This window comes from Stegostoma tigrinum, chromosome 11 (genome assembly GCF_030684315.1).
Source record: "Stegostoma tigrinum isolate sSteTig4 chromosome 11, sSteTig4.hap1, whole genome shotgun sequence".
Taxonomy (NCBI): domain Eukaryota; kingdom Metazoa; phylum Chordata; class Chondrichthyes; order Orectolobiformes; family Stegostomatidae; genus Stegostoma; species Stegostoma tigrinum.
In genome coordinates, this window is record NC_081364.1 from 869,105 (window position 1) to 883,897 (window position 14,793).

The following is a 14,793-nucleotide window of genomic DNA, read 5'->3' on the forward strand; positions in this document are numbered from 1 at the left end:
CTGCCCTGGTCGACCCATTGTCTCAGCCTGCTCCTGCCCCACCGAACTCATCTCCACCTATCTGGACTCCATTTTCTCCCCTTTGGTCCAGGAACTCCCTACCTACGTCCGTGACACCACCCACGCCCTCCACCTCCTCCAGGACTTCCAATTCCCTGGCCCCCAACACCTCATTTTCACCATGGACGTCCAGTCCCTATACACCTGTATTCCACATGCAGATGGCCTCAAGGCCCTCTGCTGCTTCCTGTCCCGCAGGCCCGACCAGTCCCCCTCCACCGACACCCTCATCCGCCTAGCCAAACTCGTCCTCACCCTCAACAACTTCTCTTTCGATTCCTCCCGCTTCCTACAGACTAAGGGTGTGGCCATGGGCACCTGCATGGGCCCCAGCTATGCCTGCCTCTTTGTAGGTTACGTGGAACAGTCCCTCTTCTGCACCTACACAGGCCCCAAACCCCACCTCTTCCACTGTTACATTGACTGTATCGGCGCCGCCTCTTGCTCCCCAGAGGAGCTCAAACAGTTCATCCACTTCACCAACACCTTCCACCCCAACCTTCAGTTCACCTGGGCCATCTCCAGCACATCCCTCACCTTCCTGGACCTCTCAGTCTCCATTTCAGGCAACCAGCTTGTAACTGATGTCCATTTCAAGCCCACTGACTCCCACAGCTACCTAGAATACACCTCCTACCACCCATCCTGCAAAAATTCCATCCCCTCTTCCCAATTCCTCCGCCTCTGCCGCATCTGCTCCCACGATGAGGCATTCCATTCCCGCACATCCCAGATGTCCAAGTTCTCCACGGACCGCAACTTTCCCCCCACAGTGGTTGAGAACGCCCTTGACCGCGTCTCCCGCAACACATCCCTCACACCCCGCCCCTGCCACAACTGCCCAAAGAGGATCCCCCTCGTTCTCACACACCCCCTCACCAACCTCTGGATACAACACATCATCCTCCAACACTTCCGCCACCTACAATCCGATCCCACCACCCAAGACATTTTTCCATCCCCACCCTTGTCTGCTTTCCGGAGAGACCACTCTCTCCGTGACTCCCTTGTTCGCTCCACACTGACCTCCAACCCCACCACACCCGGCACCTTCCCCTGCAACCGCAGGAAATGCTACACTTGCTCCCACACCACCTCCCTCATCCCTATCCCAGGCCCCAAGATGACTTTCCATATTAAGCAGAGGTTCACCTGCACATCTGCCAATGTAGTATACTGCATCCACTGTACCCGGTGTGGCTTCCTCTACATTGGGGAAACCAAGTGGAGGCTTGGGGACCGCTTTGCAGAACACCTCTGCTCGGTTCGCAATAAACAACTGCACCTCCCAGTTGCAAACCATTTCCACTCCCCCTCCCATTCTTTAGATGACATGTCCATCACGGGCCTCCTGCACTGCCACAATGATGCCACCCGAAGGTTGCAGGTACAGCAACTCATATTCCGCTTGGGAACCCTGCAGCCCAATGGTATCAATGTGGACTTCATCAGCTTCAAAATCTCCCCTTCCCCCACCGCATCCCAAAACCAGCCCAGCTCGTCCCCTCCCCCACTGCACCACACAACCAGCCCAGCTCTTCCCCTCCACCCACTGCATCCCTAACCAGTCCAACCTGTCTCTGCCTCCCTAACCTGTTCTTCCTCTCACCCATCCCTTCCTCCCACCCCAAGCGGCACCCCCATCTACCTCCTAACCTCATCCCACCTCCTTGACCTGTCCGTCTTCCCTGGACTGACCTATCCCCTCCCTACCCCCCCACCTATACTCTCTCCACCTATCTTCTTTTCTCTCCATCTTCGGTCTGCCTCTCCCTGTTTATTCCAGTTCCCTCTCCCCATCCCCCTCTCTGATGAAGGGTCTAGGCCTGAAACGTCAGCTTTTGTGCTCCTGAGATGCTGCTGGGCCTGCTGTGTTCATCCAGCCTCACATTTTATTATCTTGGATTCTCCAGCGTCTGCAGTTCCCATTATCAATGGTCTTATCCCTCCTGTCTTTCCCAGAACACCCTGCAAAAAGTTACTAGACAAATACACAGAGAAACAATCATATTGAAAGTTCTAATTTAACCTGATTCCATGTCTCTTCAGACAGCACCTTACCGTGTGCACACCACAAACCTTACCTCTTTACCATGTGACTCTTTTGCTAAGTAAATTGCTTTGGAAATAAGAACTAGGAGCAGGAGTAGGCTGTCCAGCCATTCAATCAGATCATGGCTGATCTTTGAGGTTCAGCTCTACTTACCCGCCCACTCACCATAATCCTTAAATGTTTCTATAAGATCTCCCCTTTATTCTTCTGAATTCCAATGAGTATAATCCCAGTCTACTCAGTCTCTCCTCATAATCCAACCCCGTCAACTCTGGAATCAACCGAGTGAATCTCCCCTGTACCCCCTCCAGTGCTCGTATATCTCTTCTCAAGTAAGGAGACCAAAACTGCACACACTACTCCAGGTGTGGCCTCACCAGGACCCTATACAGCTGCAGCATAGCCTCCCTGTTTTTAAACTCCATCCCACGTGCAATGGCAAACAAAATTCCATTTGCCTTTTTAATTACCTGCTGCACCTGCAATCCTACTTTTAGTGATTCATACACAAGGACATCTAAGTCCCTCTACACATTAACATGTTGCAATTTTTTACCATTTAAAACATAGTCCGTTTTGTGGTTATTCCTACCAAAATGGATGACCTCACACTTATCAACGTTGTACTCCATCTGCCAGACCTTTGCCCACTCACTTAGACAATCGATATCCTTCTGCAGACTTTCAGTGTTTTTTGCACACTTTGCTCTACCACTCACCTTAGTGTCATCTGCAAATTATGACACACCACACTTAGTCTCCAACTCCAAATCATCTGTGTAAATTGTAAACAATTTGTGATCCCAACACTGATCCCTGAGGCACGTCACTAGTCACTGGCCACAAACCAGAAAAACACCCATTTACCCCTACTGTTTGCTTTCTACTGGTCAACCAATCCTTTATCCATGCCAATACATTCCCTGTAACACCGTGGAATGTCATCTTACGTAGCAGCCTTTGGTGTGGCACCTTGTCAAATGCTTTCTGGAAATCCAGATACACCACATCCACAGGTTCCCCATTGCCCACCACGTAAGTAATGTCCTCAAAGAATTCCACCAAATTAGTTAAACATGAGCTACCCTTCATGTTCCCGTTGGGACAATTTATATCCAGATGTCTTGCTATTTCTTCCTTAATGATAGGTTCAAGCATTTTCCCCACTACTGAAGTTAAGCTAACTGGCCTATAATTATCTGCTTTTTGTCTACTTCCTTTTTTAAACAGTGGCATCACATTGGCTGTTTTCCAGTCTGTGGGAACCACCCCAGAGTCCAGTGAATTTTGGTAAATAATTACTAGCGCATTTGCTATTTCCCCCATCACCTCTTTTAGTACCCTGGGATGCATTTCATCAGGGCCAGGAGACTTACCTACCTTTAGCCCCATTAGCTTGCCCAGCACTGCCTCCTTAGTGATAATGATAGTTTCTAGGTCCTCACCTGCTATAACCTTCTTGCCATTAGTTTTTGGCATGTTATTTGTGTCTTCCACAGCAAAGACCGACACAAAATAACTGTTTAACGTCTCGGCTATTTCCTCATTCCGTTATTAAATTGACCTTCTCATCCTCTAAAAAACCAATGTTTACCTTCGCCACTCTTTTACGATTTATATATTTATAGAAAGTTTGCTGCCTGTCTTTTTATATTCTGAGCTAGATTACTCTCATAATCTATCTTACTTTTCTTTATAACATTTGTTTGTGACTGTCTGTTGGCCTTTAAAGATTTCCCAGTCTACTAGTTTTCCACTACTCTGCTTTTTTGTTTGTGTGTTTTTTTTCAATCTGATACTCTACTTCCTTAGACATCCATGGATGGCTCTCTCTTTTCCTACAGTTCTTCCTCATCACTGGAACACTGGCACAAATACAACGTCTGGAAGCATAATGATCCACAGGGTGGGAATCTAGAACTTCAAAAAGGCGGTTAGTTTGGTAAAAGGGAGAAATGGCAGATTAATGAAGAGAATTGTTAAGTGATTCCTTTTGGTGGGAAGAGCATGGAGAGACACTGCAGGAAGATCAGGTCCTGGAGAAATGTGCATAAATCATTGAAGATTGTAGGACATTGGAACTTACTAGCAGCTGGAGTACGCTTTGGCTCTTTTAGTCTGCTCTACAATTTGACAAGATGAAGAACCGTTTGTGTTTACAGTTCCACATTCCCACCTATCCTCAATAGCCTTTGGCTCCCTGCCTAACAAGGATCATATCTACCTCTGCGTTAAACATATTCTGTGATGTGAACACCCTGCTGCCACCACCAGCACCTTCTGAGGCAGAGTTCCAAAGTCACAAAACAATTTCCCACATCTTTGTCCTAAATGAGTGACAACTAGTTCTGGGCTCGCCCACAAAAGGAAACATTGTTCTTGTCCTTGTCCAACTGTGAATTGACCTGTTTGACCATGTTAGCACAAGTGGGACTTGAATCTGAACCTTCTTGCTTAAAGGACACTATCATTACAACACAAGAATCCGTAAATCAAACAGTATGTACGAAATATTTTAAATGAGTCTGTTCAGATATGTTTTAATATTCCAGCACAGGCTGGACTTGAACCCAGATCTACTGCTGCGGAGGCAGAGAAGTTATTGCTGAAAATATCCATACTTAGGACCTTACAAACTTAATCAAATTGCCCTTTGTTCTTTTCCAGTGCAAGCATACGACAATCTGCTCAATCCAGGTATCAATCTAGTTAACTTCTTGAGCTGGGCCCTTGTGGGATTCCATTCATCACATCTTCATAATCAGGCAAAGAATCATTTGTATATTCTCTCTGGTTTGTGACAACCCAATATATTACATGCTACACCATTAGCTCCTACTTTACGGAACAGCAACCTTTAAGGGGGAACCTTGTGAAATACTTTCTCGACATCCAACAGCAGTACGCGAGTGGACTTCACTTTAACCCCTGTACATTACGCAGCATGTCCCAGATAGTGTCTAGCTTCCTGCTGGAGCTGCACTCATCCAGACGAAGTACTGTCTAAGTCTTGCTGCATTAGAACACAGATTGGTTGAAGATCTGGAGGTGTGAATGGTGCTAAACATCATGCAATTAGACCTGAGATGCTGCTGGGCCTGCTGTGTTCATCCGGCTCCACACTTTGTTATCTCAGATTCTCCAGCATCTGCAGTTCCCATTATCACTAACAAAGTGTGAAGCTGGATGAACACAGCAGGCCAAGCAACATCTTAGGAGCACAAAAGCTGACAATTCGGGATGAAGGGTCTAGGCCCGAAACGTCAGCTTTTGAGCTCCTGAGATGCTGCTGGGCCTGCTGTGTTCATCCAGCTCCACACTTTGTTATCTCGGATTCTCCAGCATCTGCAGTTCCTACTGTCTCTGATACACTCAAACTGGGGCTGCGGGGCTGGAGGCTGGAAGCGGACAGTAGCTGCAGTAGCTGCGAACAGCCGCAGGTGGGAGCAGAGGGGGCGTCATTACAGGGAAGCTCTTGCCGCACGGCTCCTTGTCGCTGTCCCCTGAACCGTGACCCCCGACCCGGGGCAGAGCGCGATGGTGGCCGCGGTGCTGCGGGGAATCGGCGCCGGGCTCCGGGGGGCGGCCCGGGGGAGGTACGGAGGTGCATTTCTGTGGCGCCGGTCAGATCCTCGTACATTAAGTGAAATTAATTTCGATTCGGTGTCGGAGGAAGCTGAACTTTCAATATGATTGTTTCTCCGTGTATTTGTCTAGTAACTTTTTGCAGGGTGTTCTGGGAAAGACAGGAGGGAATAACATAGAGATAATGGGAATAACACAGGGAATAACATAGAGATAATGGGAATAACAGGGAATAACACAGTGATAATGGGAATAACATAGAGATAATGGGAATAACACAGTGAATAACATAGAGATAATGGGAATAACATAGAGACAATGGGAATAACACAGTGAATAACATAGAGACAATGGGAATAACACAGTGAATAACATAGAGAATAACATAGAGATAATGGGAATAACATAGAGATAATGGGAATAACACAGTGAATAACATAGAGATAATGGGAATAACATAGTGAATAACATAGAGATAATGGGAATAACACAGTGAATAACATAGAGATAATGGGAATAACACAGTGAATAACACAGTGAATAACATAGAGATAATGGGAATAACACAGTGAATAACATAGAGATAATGGGAATAACACAGTGAATAACATAGAGAATAACATAGAGATAATGGGAATAACATAGAGATAATGGGAATAACACGGTGAATAACATAGTGAATAACATAGAGATAATGGGAATAACACAGTGAATAACACAGTGAATAACATAGAGATAATGGGAATAACACAGTGAATAACAGAGATAATGGGAATAACACAGTGAATAACATAGTGAATAACATAGAGATAATGGGAATAACACGGTGAATAACACAGTGAATGACATAGAGATAATGGGAATAACACAGTGAATAACATAGAGAATAACATAGAGATAATGGGAATAACACAGTGAATAACATAGAGATAATGGGAATAACACAGTGAATAACATAGAGAATAACATAGTGAATATCATAGAGATAATGGGAATAACACAGTGAATAACATAGAGAATAACATAGTGAATATCATAGAGATAATGGGAATAACACAGTGAATAACATAGAGAATAACATAGTGAATATCATAGAGATAATGGGAATAACACGGTGAATAACATAGAGAATAACATAGAGATAATGGGAATAACACGGTGAATAACATAGAGAATAACATAGAGATAATGGGAATAACACAGTGAATAACACAGAGATAATGGGAATAACACAGTGAATAACATAGAGATAATGGGAATAACACTGAATAACATAGTGAATAACATAGAGATAATGGGAATAACACAGTGAATAACATAGAGATAATGGGAATAACACAGTGAATAACATAGTGAATAACATAGAGATAATGGGAATAACACAGTGAATAACATAGAGATAATGGGAATAACACAGTGAATAACATAGTGAATAACATAGAGATAATGGGAATAACATGGTGAATAACACAGTGAATAACATAGAGATAATGGGAATAACACAGTGAATAACATAGTGAATAACATAGAGATAATGGGAATAACACAGTGAATAACATAGAGAATAACATAGAGATAATGGGAATAACACAGTGAATAACATAGAGATAATGGGAATAACACAGTGAATGACATAGAGATAATGGGAATAACACAGTGAATAACATAGTGAATAACATAGAGATAATGGGAATAACACAGTGAATAACATAGAGATAATGGGAATAACACAGTGAATAACATAGTGAATAACATAGAGATAATGGGAATAACACAGTGAATAACATAGTGAATAACATAGAGATAATGGGAATAACATAATGAATAACACAGTGAATAACATAGAGATAATGGGAATAACACAGTGAATAACATAGAGAATAACAGAGATAATGGGAATAACACAGTGAATAACATAGAGATAATGGGAATAACACAGTGAATAACATAGTGAATAACATAGAGATAATGGGAATAACACAGTGAATAACATAGAGAATAACATAGAGATAATGGGAATAACGTAATGAATAACACAGTGAATAACATAGAGATAATGGGAATAACACAGTGAATAACATAGAGAATAACATAGAGATAATGGGAATAACACAGTGAATAACATAGAGATAATGGGAATAACACAGTGAATAACATAGTGAATAACATAGAGATAATGGGAATAACACAGTGAATAACATAGAGATAATGGGAATAACACGGTGAATAACACAGTGAATAACATAGAGATAATGGGCATAACACAGTGAATAACATAGAGATAATGGGAATAACACAGTGAATAACACAGTGAATGACATAGAGATAATGGGAATAACACAGTGAATAACATAGAGATAATGGGAATAACACAGTGAATAACATAGAGATAATGGGAATAACACAGTGAATAACATAGTGAATAACATAGAGATAATGGGAATAACACAGTGAATAACATAGAGATAATGGGAATAACACAGTGAATAACATAGAGATAATGGGAATAACGTAATGAATAACACAGTGAATAACATAGAGATAATGGGAATAACACAGTGAATAACATAGAGAATAACATAGAGATAATGGGAATAACACAGTGAATAACATAGAGATAATGGGAATAACACAGTGAATAACATAGTGAATAACATAGAGATAATGGGAATAACACAGTGAATAACATAGAGATAATGGGAATAACACAGTGAATAACATAGAGATAATGGGAATAACACAGTGAATAACATAGAGATAATGGGAATAACACGGTGAATAACACAGTGAATAACATAGAGATAATGGGAATAACACGGTGAATAACACAGTGAATGACGTAGAGATAATGGGAATAACACAGTGAATAACATAGTGAATAACATAGAGATAATGGGAATAACACAGTGAATAACATAGAGATAATGGGAATAACACAGTGAATAACATAGTGAATAACATAGAGATAATGGGAATAACATGGTGAATAACACAGTGAATAACAGAGATAATGGGAATAACATAGTGAATAACATAGAGATAATGGGAATAACACAGTGAATAACACAGTGAATAACATAGAGATAATGGGAATAACACAGTGAATAACATAGAGATAATGGGAATAACACAGTGAATAACATAGAGATAATGGGAATAACACAGTGAATAACACAGTGAATGACATAGAGATAATGGGAATAACACAGTGAATAACATAGTGAATAACATAGAGATAATGGGAATAACACAGTGAATAACATAGAGATAATGGGAATAACACAGTGAATAACACAGTGAATAACATAGAGATAATGGGAATAACACAGTGAATAACATAGAGTTAATGGGAATAACACAGTGAATAACATAGAGATAATGGGAATAACACAGTGAATAACACAGTGAATAACATAGAGATAATGGGAATAACACAGTGAATAACACAGTGAATAACACAGTGAATAACACAGTGAATAACACAGTGATATAGTGAATAACATAGTGAATAACATAGTGAATAACATAGTGAATAACATAGTGAATAACATAGTGAATAACATAGTGAATAACATAGTGAATAACATAGAGATAATGGGAATAACACAGTGAATAACATAGAGATATAGTGAATAACATAGAGATAATGGGAACTGCAGATGCTGGAGAATCCAAGATAATAAAATGTGAGGCTGGATGAACACAGCAGGCCAAGCAGCATCTCAGGAGCACAAAAGCTGACGTTTCGGGCCTAGACCCTTCATCAGAGAGGGGGATGGGGTGAGGGTTCTGGAATAAATAGGGAGAGAGGGGGAGGCGGACCGAAGATGGAGAGTAAAGAAGATAGGTGGAGAGGAGAATGTAGGTGGGGAGGTAGGGAGGGGATAGGTCAGTCCAGGGAAGACGGACCGGTCAAGGAGGTGGGATGAGGTTAGTAGGTAGATGGGGGTGCGGCTTGGGGTGGGAGGAAGGGATGGGTGAGAGGAAGAACCGGTTAGGGAGGCAGAGACAGGTTGGACTGATAGAGGATGCCCCTCGTTCTCACATACCGCCCCACCAACCTCCGGATACAACGCATCATCCTCCGACACTTCCGCCATCTACAATCCGACCCCACCACCCAAGACATTTTTCCATCCCCACCCCTGTCTGCTTTCCGGAGAGACCACTCTCTCCGTGACTCCCTTGTTCGCTCCACACTGCCCTCCAACCCCACCACACCCGGCACCTTCCCCTGCAACCGCAGGAAGCGCTACACTTGCCCCCACACCTCCTCCCTCACCCCTATCCCAGGCCCCAAGATGACTTTCCATATTAAGCAGAGGTTCACCTGCACATCCGCCAATGTGGTATACTGTATCCATCGTACCCGTTTAGCCCAGCTTGTCCCTGCCTCCCTAACCTGTTCTTCCTCTCACCCCAAGCCACAATCCAGTTCCCTCTCCCCATCCCCCTCTCTGATGAAGGGTCTAGGACTGAAACGTCAGCTTTTGTGCTCCTGAGATGCTGCTTGGCCTGCTGTGTTTATCCAGCTCCACACTTTGTTATCTTGGATTCTCCAGCATCTGCAGTTCCCATTATCTCTGATATAAAGATCCCTCAGCACTGACCCTCCGACAGTGCCCACTCCCTCAATACTGACCCTCCGACAGTGCAGCACTCCCTCGGCACTGACCCTCCGACAGTGCAGCACTCCCTTGGCACTGACCCTCCAACAGTGCGGCACTCCCTCAGCACTGACCTTCCGACAGTGCGGCGCTCCCTCAGCACTGACCTTCCGACAGTGCGGCGCTCCCTCAGCACTGACGCTCTGATATTGCAGTGACAATGAGAAAATCTCTCTAAACATCATTAACGTTAAACAGGGACTCACTTTTAACAAATACAATACTTACATTGATGTAGCATCTTTAGAACGATAGAAAGCCCCCAGTTCGTTTGTAGAAAAAGCAGTGAACAAGGTTTGACTCTATCATTTAATTGCTTCACACAGGTGGAAAATAGTATTGCCTGAGACAGAGAGAGGACTGGGATTGAGGAGCATCTGAAAGGAGAAGTCTGTGGCTGAGAGGATATAGGACAGAGTAACTGGGCACCTTTAGTGTCGAAATTTCTTTCGATGGCTCAGAGGATGCTTCCATTTCTGCAGATAAACACCTCAGATTTGACTCTGTTTCTCTGCAGGCAGTGCTGTCGAGCTTACAAGATGACACCTTCAGACGATGAACTGTACCAGCGCACCAGAGTGAATGCCCTGGAGCGAGAGTCACTCAATACTCTCTTCATTGATAGCTACAGCAAGCTTGGTTTCACCATCAATGGGAACCGAGTTTGTGGCCCATGTGCAGTGATTCCACAGGCAGTCCTTCAGTGGAATGTGAGTTTTGAGTTGGATTTTGAGGAAATGAAATTTCTTGTTAATGAATTCTCGCGGGTAGGGTTCAGCGCTATTTATTCTTTTTAATTGGAAGTGGACAAAGATAATTATTAGTACTAAAATCGTGTATACGTAACATTGCAGGGAATTAACAGGTTTATTCAAGCTGCTTGGCCTTTTTAAGGACGATTTGAGAGTACCCCCTCCAACCTGCCCTTCAAGGTATAGACAAAAGTGGCTGATGTATCAGCCATGATTCTTGATTGATTGACACTGTGATAAGAGGATTACTGGTGATCTGACCCGTCATTGATACTCTAGACTGTGATTGGGGTAATTCATGGCCATAATGTGTCTTCTTTGACCTCAGGCTATGACCCTAGTGGGCAGCTGTTCCAAGTCAGTGAGCTGACTTAGGAGAATCCGTTAAGAATCAGATGGAAGTGCTAACACTTTGTTTTCTCTATCTAGGTTGGAAGTTACAAAGACATCACAGAGGATAGCCTTGCTCTGTTTTACATGTTGGAACCCAAAATTGGTAAAAAATATTCATTGTCTTACTGGAAACACTTTATGAAAGCGACAGTGGTTACTTTGTGAAGACAGAGATATAAGAACTTGGTGTAAAAAACAAAAGAATGGCAGATGCTGTAAATCAGGATTAAAAAACGGAAGTTGCTGGAACCTCAGCAGGTCTGGCAGTATCTGTGGAAAAAAAAAGTTAATGTTGCAACGGTAGTAGATTCGCCAACTTCAGGTACATTTAAGTCGTCATTGGATAAGCATATGGACGTACATGGAATAGTGTAGGTTAGGTGGGCTTGAGATCGGTTTGACAGGTCGGTACAACATCGACGGCCAAAGGGGCTGTACTGTGCTGTAATGTTTCGGGTCTGGTGACCCTTCCTCAGAATAGTGTTACTGGACCTGAAAGATTAACTCTGACTTTTTTTTCTTCACAAATGCTGCCAGACCTGCTGAGCTTCCAGCAACTTCTGCTTTTGATTGTAAGAACTTGGTATGTTTTGTTTAGTTTTGAATACTGGGGTTTGGCGAAGAATCAGGAATCTCACTCTGCACTTTTCCATGTACACTGTGGGTACATTAGATAGGCTAGGGCCTACCTCTGAGCCAGAAAGCACAGGTTCGAAACCCACTTACTAAAATGGTGCGCTGTAGCAATTGTGTGTATGTGATTAAAAATACCGATGCACTGCTGTGGTTCAAGAAGCAGCTCACTAGCACCACCTCCACGGCAGTTATGAATGGAAAGTAAATATGAGTAACACCATAAAAGCACTCTACAAATTCCATGTGCTGCTCTTCCTGTCTCACTGGCTGGATTCTGTTATGTTGCAGAGATTCTGGTTTTGGGGCTAGGTGAGAGAGTGCAGAGACTGGACCCTAAATTGTTTATGCTTTTGAAGAACAAAGGAATCGCTGTGGAAGTCCAAGACACGGTGAGTGCCTTAAAATATGAAGGTTTTGGCAAAGCCAACAAAAATGATCATTTGATTGTAGTTGGCTGTGAACCAAATAAGAGGTTTGCTTCTTTGAAATGGCAGGCCTTTTTGTGCTGTTTTAAAGTTCTTAATTTATTTCCTATTAAGTTAGAGGCTGCATCATTTTTTATTTATTTAAACCATATGGAGTGGCTCAGTGGTTGGCACTGCAGCCTCACAGCACCAGGAACCCATGTTCAGTTCCAGCCTGGGGCAACTGTCCATGCGGAGTTTGCACATTCTCCCCATATTTGTGTCGGTTTCCTCCAGATGCTCTGGTTTTCTCCCACAGTCCAAAGATGTGCAGACTAGGTGGATTGGCCATGCTAAATTGCCCATAGTGTTCAGGGGTGTGTGGGTTATAGGGGGATGGGTCTGGGTGGGATGTTTCAAGGGGCAGTGTGGACTTGTTGGGCCAAAGGGCCTGTTTCCACACTGTAGGGAATCTAATCTAATCTAAAAATAGACAATGGGGCCAGGCCATGGAGTGACTTCAGGTTTGAATCAAAATGCTGCACTGCATTTCCCTGGGGTACAGCGCACGCACGCTCACACATACACACACACCCCCTGACCCCCACTGGGGTATGGCTCCCACGCACACACCGACCCCTGGAACACAGGGTTCCCCACACACACTGACTCTCACCGGGATGCAGGTCCACAGGGTTCCCGGTCATTCCCAGTTCGTGATATGGTAGTGATGGTTTAAAAGTCTAAGAGCTCTGAGTGCTGTGTACTGAAGTGGTAACACAGGGTGCTGCACTGATTTATACTGTACCCGCTACAGAGATGTATCACTGGGGATTGTTGTTACCAGGTCATCGCTGAGGAGTTTTCATGATTCATCTTAATAGCAGGGCTCTGATTTCGCTTGCATTGTACTGACTGTTCTCTCCTTTTACCATGCAGCCAAATGCCTGTGCAACTTTTAATTTCTTAACAAGCGAGAAAAGACATACGGCAGCAGCACTCATCCCCCCTCACTACCTCCCAGGAGAGCTAGAGTAACTCGTGGCAGTATTCAAGAAGCCCTTTCTCAGATTGTACAGAATAATTAAACTCTTCACGACATGAAGATGCTGCAATTATCGTGTTTGGGTTAGACTTATTGGTTTTTGCTATATGAGGTGTGTGCACGCATGTGGGCAAGGAGAGATGGTAACTGGAACTGAGTCCATGATCAGTGAATGGCAGTAAAGATTCAAGGGGCCAAATGGCCTACTCCTATGTTTTCTCTGATGCTACATGTGGGGAAAATCGCAACTCTGTCGGAGTGGACGAAGCCCCTATTTAAAATAGTCAGTCGTTTCTTATGGCCTCAACACTCAGCAGCCTTGGAGCTCACCTCTACCCAAAACTGAACAAATATGAGGAAGGCAGGCAAGGGCTACACTGACAGGACAAGTGTCGAGATTGGTTAATATTCCACATGAAGCTCTTGTGAACGGACAAAGTCAACTCACCAGATTCAAGTTTGTCTACAATACTGAAGACCCCCATTCAAATCCCCTCTGCTCCACAGGTGCATCATAATATACCCGGACAGGTTGAGTAAAAATATCTACAATACCTTTTGACATTTCTTGTTACCAATTTGAGATTTTCATTCACAGGACATGGGTGGTATGGGCTAGGCTCAGCCCTCATTCAGGACAGTTCCTGTGAATTTAAAGGTGAAGTCAAAGCAAACACTTGTTTTATCCAAATCTCCACCCACCAACTGACTATCATAAAACTACATAGTTCCATTGAGTGCTGAGAACTGTAAGTAGAAATATTGTATACACCTGGAGTAACGTGTTCACTTTTGGTCTCCTTAAGAGAGAGAGGATTTTTTTTTGCTATACAGAGAGTACAGCAAAGGCCCATTCCTGGGAATGGCAGACCTACCGCCAGAGACTGATCAGTTAGGACCTTTATGGGAACGTAAGTAAGGGGTGTGTGGTATTTCATAGAAACCTATAAAATTCAAACAGGACTAGACAGGGTAAACTTGAAATTGATGCTCCCAATGACCATGGTGTCCAGAACCCAGAGGTTACTGTCTCAGGGGAGAGCATAAACCGTTTAGGACTGAGATGAGGAGAAATTTATTCAACCAAAATGGTGAGGCGCGGGAATTCTCTACAGAAAGTTGTGAAGCTCAAATCAAACTGTCTGCAAGAAAGAGTTAGATGTAGCTCTGAGGGTTAAAAGGATCACAAGGTATAAGA

General features: G+C 43.5%; 1 protein-coding gene across 1 annotated transcript; it reads left to right on the plus strand.

Moving 5' to 3' along the window:
• Positions 1-5,585: 5,585 nt before the first annotated feature.
• ndufaf3 (NADH:ubiquinone oxidoreductase complex assembly factor) lies at positions 5,586-13,665 on the plus strand. The gene is made up of 5 exons (XM_059649675.1): positions 5,586-5,709; positions 10,883-11,075; positions 11,547-11,613; positions 12,435-12,535; positions 13,490-13,665. The coding sequence occupies exons 1-5, from the start codon at positions 5,651-5,653 to the stop codon at positions 13,586-13,588; spliced, it is 519 nt and encodes a 172-aa protein (XP_059505658.1). The 5' UTR covers positions 5,586-5,650; the 3' UTR covers positions 13,589-13,665.
• Positions 13,666-14,793: the final 1,128 nt, after the last annotated feature.

Excerpts from the sequence above, each read along its gene's own strand:
- ndufaf3 (XM_059649675.1), top strand. The coding sequence starts at position 5,651 with ATGGTGGCCGCGGTGCTGCGGGGAATCGGCGCCGGGCTCCGGGGGGCG. Across the intron at positions 11,614-12,434 it reads CATGTTGGAACCCAAAATTG|AGATTCTGGTTTTGGGGCTA; the intron begins GTAAAAAATATT and ends GTTATGTTGCAG. Across the intron at positions 12,536-13,489 it reads CTGTGGAAGTCCAAGACACG|CCAAATGCCTGTGCAACTTT; the intron begins GTGAGTGCCTTA and ends TTTACCATGCAG.